The 15431-nt window shown below is 39.0% G+C and overlaps 1 protein-coding gene across 3 annotated transcripts in view; it reads left to right on the top strand.

The window, feature by feature from the left end:
• The first annotated feature begins 4312 nt into the window (after positions 1-4312).
• The window catches only part of smarca2 (SWI/SNF related BAF chromatin remodeling complex subunit ATPase 2), a 64653-nt gene continuing 53534 nt past the window's right edge, over positions 4313-15431 (top strand). For all 3 annotated transcript variants that reach the window (XM_080045393.1, XM_080045394.1, XM_080045392.1), the window contains exons 1-9: positions 4313-4408; positions 5576-5833; positions 7160-7289; positions 7750-8163; positions 9697-9798; positions 11684-11948; positions 12627-12753; positions 13916-14089; positions 15120-15293. In XM_080045393.1, the coding sequence (XP_079901519.1) occupies positions 5606-5833; positions 7160-7289; positions 7750-8163; positions 9697-9798; positions 11684-11948; positions 12627-12753; positions 13916-14089; positions 15120-15293 (1614 nt within the window). In that variant the 5' untranslated portion in view covers positions 4313-4408; positions 5576-5605. The remainder of the gene's footprint in view (positions 4409-5575; positions 5834-7159; positions 7290-7749; positions 8164-9696; positions 9799-11683; positions 11949-12626; positions 12754-13915; positions 14090-15119; positions 15294-15431) is intronic.

Here is a 15431-nt window from a genome sequence, read left to right as displayed (position 1 = left end):
TAACCGCGCAGTGCTGACGCTAAACACCAGTTTTTAGTCTGTCTGACTTTTGACTGACCGATGACTTTTGGGGTTGACCACACTATAGCCTAGCATTTTAGCATTTTAGCACCAAAAATATGTGACTGTCCAAAGGGCCCCTTTACGTTTGGGTGTTTAAAATAAACCAAAACAGTTGTGTTTTCCAAAATTTCCTCCCTGGGAGTTGATCTCAAAAACTTGCAGTTTCATGCCTGCGTTTGCTGTTTTCATGTAAATGATATAGTGCATCCGCAAAAGTATTTTCTCGGATGCCCCGTTTCGTGTTTTCGTATAAACAGCACCTAATGCAACCAGGCAGGCGATTAACTTCTTGAATAACGTATTTTATCATAATATCATCCATGTGTGGATTCATATATCTGTGTCTGTCTTTGGTGTGACTGGACTTTTAAAATAGCATTGGCAGTAAAAAAAATTTTAAGAATTTGAAGTAGGCTACACGAATAAAGAAAATACAAAGAGAAGAAAAGAGAGGCGGAAGAAAAATGAATCAAGAGGAAAAAGCTAATATATCATAATATGTACACTAGCTTCCATTGACATCCTACACAAGTAGCAACATATCTAGGCTAAAGTAAGCTGTAACCAACTAAACAAACACATTTGCTCGTAGTAAATATGGCCTCTTTATTATTTCCATACTGTCTGTCTTCTCTGTTTAAACAACCACTCCATCATCATCTGATGGAAAAATAAAATAATAAGTGCACCACAATGTAAGCTATTGGGTTATTCAAATTGGGAACTCTCAGATAACGCGGAGAGAGAAAGCAAACAGCCCGCTGCCAAATGTGGCTCATGTAAAACTAATTATAACCCTCTCTTTGTTTGCACACACACCTGTGGACAACAACACAGCGAAAGTATGTGTGTGTGTGTGTGTGTGTCTGTGTGTGTGTGTGTGTGTGTGTGTGTGTGTGTGTGTGAGTTTGTTTGTCTGTGTGACAGTAAATCCAAAAAAAAGACATTAATTTTCATAAAGCTAAAAATACATGAAGATGATTAATACACAGCTGTTCAAAGTTGGCTAAATCTTAAAGCTTAAGGTAGTACCCACAGCATCATGTTATGGAAAGGACTGTGATGACATTATGTCTAAGAAATAGAATAAATACCTTTCCTAAAGGAGAGGCCTACTGCAATGTGCATTAGACATCTAAGAAGGATGGGAATTTTGTAACAGTTTAATTTTTTTGGTTTATAGTGCGAAAAACTATTGATCCAGGTCTAATGTATTGAATTTTTGCCTGCATAGGGACTAATTAATCTTAATGATGGTGGAACAAGCTCCCCATTAACATCAGATCAGCTGATAGTTTATACATCTTCTGCCGCAGCCTTAAAACACATCTCTTCAGACACTTTGCACTTGTTACATCTCCGTGTGGCACTTTGTAGTTTGGTTTATTTTAAACTATAGTATGCTACTTACGTGATACTTGTTGTTCTGAGTGTGTACCTTCACGGTTGAATGCACTTAATGTACGTTGCTTTGGATAAAAACGTCAGCTAAATAAAATGTAATGTAATGAGGTTTATCAAAGAAAAAGGGCAAATAAAGATGAGTTTAAGGGAGCCTCTTCTTTATTGAGCGTTCCATTGTTGTTCAGCCCATCCATTTTAAAACCTGTAGACTTTGAATAAATTGTCATGCCATGCGATTCACCAGAGCCTTCTTTTACTGGGGTTTCAAGGTGAATAGAAGCCACAACCACTAAGCCCTTTCACTGACAAATGACTGCGGCGGGGGCCCTTTCCTGGCTCGGTGAATTTCTGACCGCAATAGTTAATAGCGTTTGTTTTATTTGTGTAAAAATTTCCATTCAGGAACCCTGAGCACATCCTTTTTATGGAGACATCTAAAAGAGAGAGGCAGAATTGTTGAGGAGGGGAAGTCAAGATCAAAGTTTAAAATGTGCGGCTTTGTTTATTGACATGTGAGGTATTCAAATGATGGGCCCATCATCCTGCAGCGCTTTGACTGTCTTACAAGGTCATCAGAGTGTCATTGCTCGTATAGACACAGAGGTAGATCGCTCTCTATTTCTCTCTCTCTCTCTCTCTCTCTCTCTCTCTCTCTCTCTCTGTCTCTGTCTGTGTCTGTGTCTGTGTCTCTGTCTCTGTCTCTGTCTCTGTCTGTGTCTCTCTCTCTCTCCTATCCCATATTAGTCAATAGATTAGACATATAGATAGATGGATAGATGGATGGATATATAGACAGACAGACAGATAGTTGTATGGATGGCTGGATATATAGATAGATAGACAGACAGACAGACAGACAGACAGACAGACAGACAGACAGACAGACAGACCGATCGACAGACACATACATAACTTGATAGCTAAGAACAAATTCTAAAATAATAATGATACTTGATGGCTAAATATGAACATATGCTCAACATTGGTGGAATTAGTCTAACATTTTAAATATTCTAATTTATCTCAATGCATGCCTCATATTTTCCATACAAATTGTTTGAGATCAGACAAAAAAACATAATCGCTTTATGTCGGCCAAATGTAAAGAGCTACACGGGACTTTGACTTGGTGAAAAATAAAATAGTCACACTACATCATCTAGTAACTAAATATTTGCAACACCAGATCACAGATACAAACGGCAGATCTAGTAAAAGGTAAGAGAAAGAACATTTTAATATTGACACACATTCCTGTCCTTAAAATTCTTACATTTTAATTCTAATTTATTTGGATACCATACACTTGATGTAAATGCAGACAGATTATGGACTGTACTATGTAGGGGGGAAAAAAATGAGCACAGAAAAAAAATTACATCTCTGTCGCGTATAAACAAACACATAGCCTACTCTTGTAAAAACAACTTTAACTTTTCATACGGAAAAGAAAACAATGTTTCTGATGTCAGCATGAATGCAAATGGCGCTTGACTAAACCTGTGTGTAATTTGCGTGGCTTGCCTTTGAATGTCCGCTTTGCTATATCATCAGAAGTTAGTGTATGTAAATGAGGGTCAACACTCAATCACTCTGGGCATGGCATGTTTGTTCAGAGCTCAGATGACTGGGGTTAATTTTACAAGCTGCCAGGTGCTTCTGAGTTACAGCACAGAGCTAGTACAGAGGCTACTTTATTGTGGCAACTGCTGGTCATTGCTGCCATCTTGTGCTCACTTTAAGGAGGGCACATTCAGAACATTTGAGCCTTTGGTTTTTCCCACTAAATATTTCCACAAGAAGCTATAGGAAATATAGCACTATCAAAAATGTGTTATATGTTTTTCTCCCCCGTTTCAACACTTAATGGTACACTATTTGATACTTACATTAAGGGACATAGTCTGATGATGATGTTTCCTGTGGCCTAACCATTTCTTCAAATGTTGATACATAACCTGTCCTCATAAGTATTTCTCCAACCTTCAGCGACCAACTAGTATGCAAACATACAGATATTCAACCCTCTATTCAATTTAGGTCAGCGATCTCCCTTGACAACCATGAATTGAAACCATTTGTACTAGTTTTGATCATTTGTGACATTAAAATATACATTTGAAAAGTTGTTTAACTGAAAAAAAATGTATTTAGGTTTGTGTGTCTATGTTTAGCCACCGCACAAACTAAATTGCTTTTTTCTAAAGCCAAATGATTGGCCACCTATCTATCTATCTATCTATCTATCTATCTATCTATCTATCTATCTATCTATCTATCTATCTATCTATCTATCTATCTATCTATCTATCTATCTATCTATCTATCTATCTATCTATCTATCTATCTATCTATCTATCTATCTATCTATCTATCTATCTATCTATCTATCTATCTATCTATAAGCATATCTAATAATAACTTATTTCACATGTGCACTTGTTGCTTATCATATTATTAAACTTAGAGTTATTAAATTCCTAATGGTTGAAACACACACACACACACACACACACACACACACACACACACACACACACACACACACACACACACCCGCACGCACGCACGCACGCACGCACGCACACACACACACATATCTGAGATCTCCTATGTTTGTAGTAAAACTTCTAGAGTATCATAACAGTATCGTCTTGTCTGCCACGCAAACCACAATTTTGCAGCAATGGTAGCCCACTTACAGTAATATACAGCCAGTGACACACGCCCAACAACATACGATGATTGACGTGTGATCCAGCCAATCATTGTGCAGGTGGGCGGGGATTTCCGGTGACATTGACAAATCAGTAATGGCTACATAGGGAAAAGTTTAATGTGTTAGCAAAACAACACAGAGGTGGGAGTGAACTTATGGACAGCAGTCATATTTTGAAGAATATTTTTGCCTAATTGTGTGCAGTTACAGATCAGCCGAAAGGTAAATTGCATATCGGCGCTGTTTTCTTGTTAAATATTAACTCGTCGTGCTGCTAACTGTCCAAACTTTCTGACACCGACATAGTTTGCTAGCAGGCTAGTGGTTGTAATGCTAACAGCTAGCTCACGTCAGCTAGCGTAAGCTAAGTTCCTCAACGGTCGAACAAATGCAACACGAAAACGTTATTATCGCGTCTTCAGTGAAACTGTGCTCTTTAATGTGACGTTAAAACGTGTTTATTATATGAAAGAATGTCGCCAAGGGCATATAAGGAGCTTGACTTTAATCAAAAATTTGATTTTTGCACGTATATCCGTGATGGCCACCTATTTTTGGGGGAAGCCATGATCCAATCAGAGTGATAGTTACCGAGCTAACAGCGATGTAACCGTAACTGGACAGAAGCACAAGGAAACAACCTTATAACATAACCGCTACCCTGGTTATATAATACGTATAGCGTTTATTCAGCACGTTATTGGCAATATAATATATTAATTTAAATCTGTTTTGAGACTGGAAATGATTTGACAGCATTGATGACAGCGCTATGTCAACTGAATGCAGCGTTACTGTTGAATATCGGAGATGCCTGCTGTGTATGTGATCAGCTCTTTTCATAATCAGAACAAGTTTTATTGCTAAGTCTCTTCCTGATTCATAATGAAGCTTGACAGTTGATTTCATTCATTTAAACTCTTAAGATACACAATCTGACGACATGAAACACTGGCCACGCATTATGCCTTCATTGACAGTTGACAGAAAATAAGAGAGAGATGAGGGGACTCTGTTTACAAGGGAGACCAAAAAGTTTGCCACAATAAGCATGTTTTTTTTTTAAAAACTCCACCTTAAAAGGAAATGTTTGCTGAAGTAATGCAGTTATCCTGTCCAAGAAAATAGCAGTGTTATAATTGTTATGAGTGCTCTTTTATGTGGTCTTTTAGCAGCATTTTTTATTAAATGATAATGAACATTATGTTTTAAATTAAATGCATCGCAAAAAAAAAAAGAAAAAAGCAGAATTCCACCTTACATTTTGAAGGTCAAAATCATGGCATCATTTTGATCGGTTTCCCGTTTACAATCAAGATAATAAAAAAAGAAAGAAAAAAAAGAAAGGTGTATTGTATTTGTAACCGGTTTCTCTTTTCTTTCCCTCAGCTGCTGGAAGACCTCCTAGCGATACAGTAGATGTCCACCCCTTCAGACCCCTCAGGTGGTATGTCCCATCCTGGCCCTTCTCCGGGGGCTGGTCTGTCCCCTGGTCCTATCCTGGGTCCCAGCCCTGGACCGGACCCTTCCCCAGGCTCTGTTCACAGTATGATGGGTCCCAGCCCTGGACCTGGAACACCCAACGCACCTCATGGCATGCAGGGCCAGGGGGATTACTCTCAGGACGGCATGTATCCTATGCACAAGGTAAAGTGCGCCACTGCCGTGAAGAGCCCTTTCCATGTGACCAAAACAGTGTTATAGTTTGTGGTAATTGTTTTATATCTCTGTGTTGTCTTAGTTGTTACTGTTTAGTTTTCAGAATCAAAGTCAGAATAATAAAGTTTTCTATTTTTAATGATAAAGATTAAAAAAAAACTATACTTTGCATTTTAATTCTGAAGAGGCAAATTGTAACTTCCTGTGTAGCGTATGTGTGTTGTTATGTATTAATATTTTGTTTTGTATTGTATTGTATGTGTTGTTGTATTCTGTGTTTGACCTGCATACTGAAATTAGAAAACTGCTTTAATCTGGTGCAAAGCATATTTTCTCTGTGAGATGGATATCATTTTTTGTACATGGTCCCTGACAAACTAAACTAATAAAACTAAACTAATCTAATGTAATAAAAAACTAAAAATCCAACATTGTCGACACCAATGAAAATGTGTCTTTTGATGCGGCTCACACAGATACACACAGAATACAAACCTAGATGTTTGAAAAACATGCACAAGCACATGCTTTCAAAAGAAATGCATCCATATATGCATTTAGTTTAGCAAAGTTTGGCTGTGAAGGGCAAGTATGTGAAATAGTATTAACCCCTTCATATGTTAATGGTGATTGGTATTGGACAGATTTGCTGTACTATTATTTGAGGTTAAAAGTCAGAAGTGAGAATTAATGCAATTCGTTGTTTGTAAATCACTGTTACAATGTCTTTCATGAAATTCAAACTCTTCATTTTCATTAGCAGACTGAGTTTTTTATTGAATTACAAGTTACAAGAGCCTGGTCAATAAATCTGCCGGACTGGTATATCTCCTATATATTCTTATATATTATGAATAGCAAGTAATCAATGCCTTTGGCCTGTATAGAAATATCAAACATATTTAAAAGTAATTTAGAAAGTGTCTGTGGCATAGTTTGTCCACCAGAAAGCAAGGATAGGTTTCTTTTTACATCTATTTTAAGGATCTGTTTTGTTTTTGTCTTGCATATTTGACAAGTGATTGGGGCTATATCTGTAATTGTCACTTTACATTTTTTTGACAGCACAAATAAATAAATAAATCAAAGACAATTAAAACAGAAAAATCCTTGCTGTGGTAATCTACATGTGTCAGTTCATCTCCACTGGTGCAAGAAGACTAATTTATGTTGAATATCAACAAAATTGGTATTTTAATATGTGGGATATTTGATGGACAGATAATTTCCATCACATTCTTTAGCTGTCTTATGTGTTGGGGTTGGGGTGTGTGTATACAAGGAAGGAATGTAATGGTATTTTTCTATTTTCAGACAATGGAAGGGATGAATGAAAAGTCGATGGCGGACGCGATGCACTTTGGTCACATGAAAGGAGTGGGCATGAGATCTCTGCATAGTGGCATGGGGCCTCCACAGAGTCCTATGGACCAGCACAGCCAAGGTATTTTATCTAACCTTTTTTTTTAAACACACACACACACACACACACACACACACACACACACACACACAAAATTAAAAATATATATTTTTTTAAAGTTGGTTGTAAGGCAACTTTTCTTGCTGCCTAAGTTAAGACAGTGGTCCCCAACCTTTTATGCTAGTGTTTCCTTAAAAAAAGTCCCTCAACATTGTACTTAGCCAACTTAATGGTGATTATACCTTCTTTTAATACAATACTTTTTATAAGTTTGAAGAGGTAAAATAATTAATTCATATACAAGAAAAAAGTAAGGATTTATGTTTTGTAAATAATCTTGCTACTCCCTCAGATATATTTTACAACCCCTTAGTTGGGCTCTGACCCCTAGGTTGGGTAACACTGGTTTTAGACTACTAATATACATTTTTGTACAAGTTAAATTTTAACAAAAAAACACTCAATTTCTGTTTTGCTTAAGGATATCTGTCCCCTCATCCATCCCCCATGGGCGTCCACGAGCACGCGTCTAGCCCCATGTCAGGAGGCGGTGGTGGGCCCACTCCGCCCCACATACCCCCCTCCCAGTCCGGTGCTATGATGCCCATGGATCCCCAAGGTGCCATGCCCTCCATGTCCCCTATGGGGCAGCAGCAGCAGCAGGGACGGGGGCCTTCTGCCTTCAGCCCGGTCCAGCTACAGCAGCTCAGAGCTCAGATACTCGCCTACAAGATCCTGGGCCGTGGCCAACCACTGCCCGAGAACCTCCAGCTGGCTGTGCAGGGCAAGAGGACTCTACCCACAATGCAACAGCAGCAGCAGCATCAACAACAACAACAACAACAGCAGCATCAGCAGCAGGGGCCTAGTGCTAGTCCTTACAACAGGCCCCCAGGTAAGAAGATACACCCTGCATTCCAATACCCATACTTCCCTACTATTTGGTATGCCAGAAAAAGATTAAGAATGTCCCAATACATGCACGTCAATTGTAGTATGCTGAAAATACAGAAATGCCCCACTGGCTCCTATAGCATTTTGGAGTATTCGTCTTTATTCTTGACATTTCTCGACATAATGAAAAAAAATCTTCCTTATCAAATTTTTTTTCCTCTCTCTTGTGGCCCTAAAACTCTTCTGTACTTTAGTATGTAGTGTAGTAAAAAGAAAAACTATGTGATTTGGAACGCAGGGACAGTTTAACAGTGGGGCTATGTGAGATCATGAAAACATGTGATTTGTGATTAGATTGTAGGATATTGCAATGACTATATCACTTGCGATACATTTTTAAAATACTTAAATATACAGTGTTAATGTCTTTACACCAGATAGTAAGTAGTCTATGCAGACACTGGAAAATTGTTTCCATTCCAACAACATTGTTTTATCAATTATTGATCACTTCAGTAAAACATCCTCATATCTCCCCATACAACATTTTCTGGTAAACTACATCTGATTGGCCACATATATTGACATGCAGAGTCTGAATGCATAGCACATGGAATACGCTACCATTTAATTATTGCAGTATATGCAGTCTTTGCTATCTGTAATCAAATGTGGAAAATGCAATAACAATACATTTTCCTCGTTTTGTGAAGCCCTAGTTTACAGTGATACAAACTTGTTAATTTGAGACGGTGGTAATTCTGAGTGAGGCCATTTAGACTGTAAAGGACTGTTTTGTTACATAGAACAGCCTCTTAAACTCACTGACCAAAGGCATTAATAAAAAACAATATAAAAACTGCTTTCTTTGCACTGATGGTATCGTTTGCTATTAAAGGTAATTCATGATTATCAGAGGAAAAATAATCGTCCGGTGCCTAAGATGTGCACAAGCTTGACACTTTTAAAAATGAGCTACATGTCCTCCATTAAATCTGAGCCAGGCCATTTTAAACACATAATTGGTCCATGCGTGAGTGTGTCCAAGATTTTGGCCTGTGAGTATCCACACCTGTAATGCGACTGGGCAGTTGATGTGATGTGAGCTGGCAGGAGCCGTGTGTCAGCTTGCATTGAATAGAGATTGGCATAATAACTACTAGATTCAAGCTCTCAAATTCAGATAATTTCCAGGTGTCACAGATCGTTTTCCACAGTGTCAATTTTATTCAGGATTTCTAACAGATTTTTACAAGTGTCAAATTTCCCTGCTGCTAGGATGGTTAGACTTGTTAGAAATCATATAATATTAATAAATGTGATATCAACCAATACGTGTTGTACACCATTGATATAATGGATATTATGTAGTTTGTGTAGGTAAAATATGATTCCTTAATTCCTACTATGTCAGTCACCAGCATTGCAGTGTCTGATGCACGCAAAATCCAAACATTATTATAGAATTCTGTTATACAATTTGAAAAATGCAACGAATGAATTATTAAAATATAAATTATCATTGTTTTGAAAGGAATGCCAATGGCACCAATGGGTGGACCCCAGTCAAGCCCCTGCCCAACCCCAACCATGCAAGGACACAATCAAAACACAGGACCCAAGCCTTGGTCTGAGGGTAAGACAGCACCTTGTGCGTGGATTGAAATCATGGTAACTGTACTTGTGTTGTGTACCAAGTCTGAGATTTCCTTAAATCCTAAATCATCCATGCGGAAAAAATCACCTTTGACATTAGATTATCTTTGAAATGAGACTTAAGTGCATTATTTGAAACTGAATGGGACAGTGTGAAAGATGCTGACAAACCAAGGGTAAAGGAACTTAGCTTTAATATTACACAATTTTTTTCTTCTGCAAAGAGACCTACCGCGAAACACCATTTGCATACATTGCTGTTAAGGATGTCCATTTAGAATTTTTGTATGCTCCATGTCCCGAACGGTATGAAGTCTCAGTGTAGTGGCTAAAGGCCAGGACACACCGGCCCGATAATCGGGCGTCCGACATGGTCGGAGAGTCTGGAGGGGACGGGGACACTAATCTGTTTGGTGTGTTCGTTGACGTCGGCCGTCGTAGATGTCTTTGAGCTTCTTTTCAGCCGATTCAACATGTTCAATTGGCGTCGGCCAGTCTTTCAGCCGGAGCAATCTGATTGGTGGAGGGCTCGCCCGTCTCTGCTCTGCCACGGCAGCGGAGCAGATAGGCCTATTACTTTCACTTTTGTCAAGCATGATTTAGGATTTTTAGCTATCAACAGAATCGGAGAATGCTCGGATTGTTATGTAGGCTAAACACAATCAGCACACAACATTAGATTGTCCGTGCATGACGTTTTCACATGTTTTCAGAAATAGTCGAGGTAGTTTGGGCGAGGAGCGGACACACAGGTGTGTGTGAGTGTGTGTGCAGCATGCATTCTCTCCGTTATAATGATGACCTATGTTATTATAACAGCCTACTTAATTTCATCCGGCGCAAGCTCGGTGTGTTCCTCGCACTTTTTTGACCGCTTCGGGGAGAATGGAGCTGCCTGAATCGGCAGACTCCATTTTCTGGTGACGGTCGGTAGTCGGACCGGTGTGTCCTGGCCTTAAGACATTTTTTACAATTATAACCACAATTTAAACTCAGCAGTCTTCAAAAACGTCCTCAACATGCATAGTGCATGTTAACAGAGCATTATACAAACATATTTATACATTGCATTATACAAACATGTTTAGAAGCGTTATAAGTGTCAACAAATCCTTAGAGAAAACATGAATTGTTAGACAAATACACATACGTACGAATAAAAAAACAACACCAACAACCCAGCTCTCACTGAATTCAATTTAAACTGAAAAAAACATTTGGTAGTCAAAACAGAAATGTCTCCTGGAAAGGTGCCTGACAGCAAATTGCTCCCAGGTGAGAAACTGTACTTAAAGCCATTCAAAGATGTAGTGACTTCATAGTGACAGTGATATTCCTGCAGTCAGGCCTGGGAGGGGAATGTCCCATAGTGTTGTGTGTAGGTGTCAGATGCGCTGTCAACCATCTGTGAAAACCAGAAAAGTCTGTGTCTGTGTTTAGACTGTGATAGACTAAAGATCTTTATAAATAAACACAAGGTGTCACATAATTCATACAGTGTCATTGTTTATACTCAATACTAACTGAAAAGGTGCAGGTTGAAGCATTTACTTATAACAGCTACCTTTCTAAATTCTATTTTATTTGTTTTTCGTAGGTCCCTTATTTATTATTATTAAATCTTATTAAAATAGTTCTGACTGTATCAATCTATCCACATGACAATCCACCCAGTAACATTGAACGTCTTTGGTCTCCATATTGTTTCTGTCTTTGTTTATTTTTTGTTGTTGTTTTAAAAAGCCTCCTGTGGACAAGTGTTGAAAACTAGCATTTATGCTAACACACTTAAAACAATGCATCCACTTCGTCCAATGATATTGTCATGTCCATGTCAAATAAAATCTATCTAATCTAATCTCCAGGTCAGGGTGTTGAAAATCAGTCCATGGTTCAGAAGCACCTGACCCCTGTCCCCAGCGGGCGTCCGTCCCCTGCCCCACCCCAGGCCTCTGCCCTGCCCCCTGGTCCCATGCAGGGCGGGGGCGTGGGGGCTCCACAGCCTCCAGGGGGGCAGCAGCAGCAGGTCTCCCCAATGCTCCAGATGCAACAGAAACAAAACCGTGTCACGCCCATCCAGAAACCACAGGGCCTGGACCCAGTGGGGATACTGCAGGAGAGAGAGTACAGGTACTGATCCTTTACTGGCCCCTTTAAAAAGTGTGTCTGGAAACACTTATGCTATGGAGTCAGATTTGTGCCAAAAGTAGTAAGCACAAATAAATAAACTCGATATGAAAAAATTAGTTATCTCAAAAGCAAAACTTGCAAACAATTTATTTGTGTAACCAATGTAAACTGTTAGAGTTTTATTTTTTATTTGTTCTTACTTATGAACAAACTTCAACTGCATTAAAGCATTGAACCAGTCAATAAATGACATCTTCAGATTGGAGGCCCACTATATCATTTTGTTATTACAGGCTCTATTATTTTTCTGCAGAACAAAGACAGCTGATGGCAATATGAATTAAACATCACTTGAGACAAGGCCCTTAGACTTGTTTTTCTGCAAACATCTTCAAGGCTCCTGTGTTGATGGTCTTTTCTTTGTGCTCTCAGATCATACTTGAGAGAGATGCATTCATCAAGAAATGCTAAGAGACGAGCGAGAGCGCACCTCTATTCCCCTTATGGGTCCAATTAGCTGAAGCACCGGGACGGCTGTATCATCGAAACAATCAAATCAGAGCTTTTAAATAATTTTGTAATGTTCCCCCATTGTTTTTGTGCATTTATTCTCTTTCTAGGTTAGTGTGTTTAGACCAGTTTGTTACAGTCTGTCTCACCTGCCTTCATAATGTTCAGATTACAGGCTCGGATTGCACATCGGATCCAGGAACTGGAGAGTTTGCCCGGCTCTCTGCCGCCCGACCTGAGGACTAAAGCCACAGTGGAGCTCAAGGCTCTGAGGCTACTCAACTTCCAGCGACAGGTAGCCTACACCACAGTGATTTATTTCAGTTAACCTTAAAAAGTACTATTATGCTTTTTCATCTTTCCTGACCTATAAATGCTGTTACAATGTAATACAGTCATGCTAAATGATACCAAATTGTCAGATAATCACGTACATGCATTTAGACAAATTCCCTGCTTCGCGGCACCATATTGCCTAGTTTCCTGGATTGTGCGACGTCACACAAAGCCGATTTTCCATGTATGGTCATGCTGCTATACGCTCAGACCTGACCCTGTCCCGCCCTGTCCCTGCCTGTTCAAATAATAGTTTATTTAAACTGCAGTACTAAAGTTAGAATGAAAAACAACATAATAGGTCCTCTTTCATTTATACTCAAGAGATCATTCAGGGGTGACCTTCATTTACAATGACGTCGAGCAAAGCAAAAAAACAATAACACAGACACAATATGCAATGCAAATACATCAAATACACCAATGGTTTTACTATTTTTCATGTTCAATGTGCCAATGTACAGAACAATGTATTCACCCAGAATGACTCAAAGTAAAGGGAGGTTTAATCATTGATACTGTGCCAGGACAAGTTCCTCTTTAATTCATTACCTCATGCTCAATGAATCCACACATTTTCTCTGCCTTGGGTTCCCTCCTTCTGATTTATTTTAAGTTCCTCACCAGTCAAAATGGTTGACATTTTATAAAATGAGTTATTTTTTATGTTTAAGAATGTAATTTACACAAATGTACATTCTACTGATATTTAGAAATTTTATTTTTTTAAACAGTAGTCAAACAGTTGGTCTTCGCAATTTCATCCTTGTCTTATAAATATTACAACAACAACAAATATTCTCATCATGTAAAATAGTCAAATGTATAACAAATGTATTTCATGTCATTTGAATTTTTTTTGTCTTCGAGCACTTCCAGAATTGTAATATCTTCTCAAGTGGTTCACCGGCAACCACTTAAATACCATCATTAAAAAACCATTACCTCCAAGTTGTTTTTTAATTGGTTTCAAGTCATTAAGACATTTAATAATGCCTCATAAGCTGCCTTTTTATTTATTTGTTTCACTCTGCTGTTCAAAATCTACTATTAACCTGTTTAATTTTCACTAGTATGTGTAAATGGACTGCGGTGTATAACGTGTGCTTATATTTCTCTAGCTGAGGCAGGATGTGGTGGCGTGCATGAGGCGTGACACCACCCTGGAGACAGCTCTCAACTCCAAGGCTTACCGACGCAGCAAGAGGCAGACACTGCGAGAGGCCAGGATGACTGAGAAGCTGGAGAAACAGCAGAAACTGGAACAGGAGAAGAAACGCAGACAGAAACATCAGGTGATCCACTCTAGCCCTGTGTTCCAATCCCCCAAAAGAAAACTTCAACATTTTCCCCCGACGGTTTTCTACAAGCTTCAACTGAAATTGATAAGATGAAGAAAAGAACACATTCAAACAAGACATCACAGAGTTTATTCTACGAGTGAGACAGAGTGAGACACATCAGCGGGGCATTTGGAGGCGTTTTGAACATTCGTGATGGCGCCCTTCTGGGATAGCAGTGGGGCTCTCGGGGGAGCAAAGATTTATTTTAAAATGTTGCCATAGCACGTTTCAAATGTCTATGGCTCTTCATGAGGCAATGGAACAGGGAAAAATGTCTGCCTATTTTACATAACGAGCTCTCTTCAGATTATTATTTTTTTATTTAACAAAAATACACAGCCTAAAAATATAGCCTTGAACAAGTACATTTACATAATTTAATACTCCCCTTAAATCTAACCTACTTACTTTTAATAAGCTCCCTACTATCCTATCCTATTTTTTAAAGTTAAAAGACAGGTGCTCTCATCTCCCTTTGCATTTTAGATGTGTTACATTGTATAAGCCACCCTGTCAAATTGATATTACCCCTACATCAGTAGTCTATATCTTGACAGTGGAAATCCACAGTTAAAAACAATATTTAACAAAGTCAGAAATCTGTAGGCTTACAACATGCCAGCATCATAGAGTCCCAGCATGGATCCTGACTGTCACTTTACACAATAAGTTTTTACTAGTTTAGTCGTGTTGTCACAATATTTTTTATACTTCAACAAGTCTTTCTGTCTGTGGGCGGCTGTAGCGAAGCGGGTAGGGCGGTCGGCCACTGGAGTGCAGGGTCGGTGGTTCGATTCCCCGCCTCCCCGCCACATGTCGAAGTGTCCTTGGGCAAGACATTGAACCCCGAATTGCTCCTGATAGTTAGCTTGCACCCTGCGTGGTAGCTGCTGCTATCGGTGTATGAATGTGTGTGTGATATGCGCTATATAAGTGGAGTCCATTTACTATTTCTTATGATGTGTTTTTTTTATTTTTCCAGGAATATCTCAACAGTATCCTTCAGCATGCGAAGGACTTCAAAGAGTATCATCGCTCCATTACGGCTAAGAACCAGAAGCTGACCCGCGCCGTGGCCAACTGGCACACCAACACCGAGCGCGAGCAGAAGAAAGAGACGGAGAGAATTGAGAAAGAGAGGATGAGGAGACTTATGGTAAGGTCCTGGACGTCAAATATAAATACACACCTTTCAGTAATACACATTTCACATTCACTATTTTTTTTTCACCCAACCTTTCATTTATAATGGAGAGGTCATTGAGGGGTGACCCTGTGAAATGTTCCCATTAGT

This window comes from Ammodytes marinus, assembly GCF_949987685.1.
Source record: "Ammodytes marinus genome assembly, chromosome: 2".
Classification (NCBI taxonomy): domain Eukaryota; kingdom Metazoa; phylum Chordata; class Actinopteri; order Uranoscopiformes; family Ammodytidae; genus Ammodytes; species Ammodytes marinus.
Note: the sequence above shows the minus strand (reverse complement) of the source record. Positions and strands in the feature narration are given on the sequence as shown.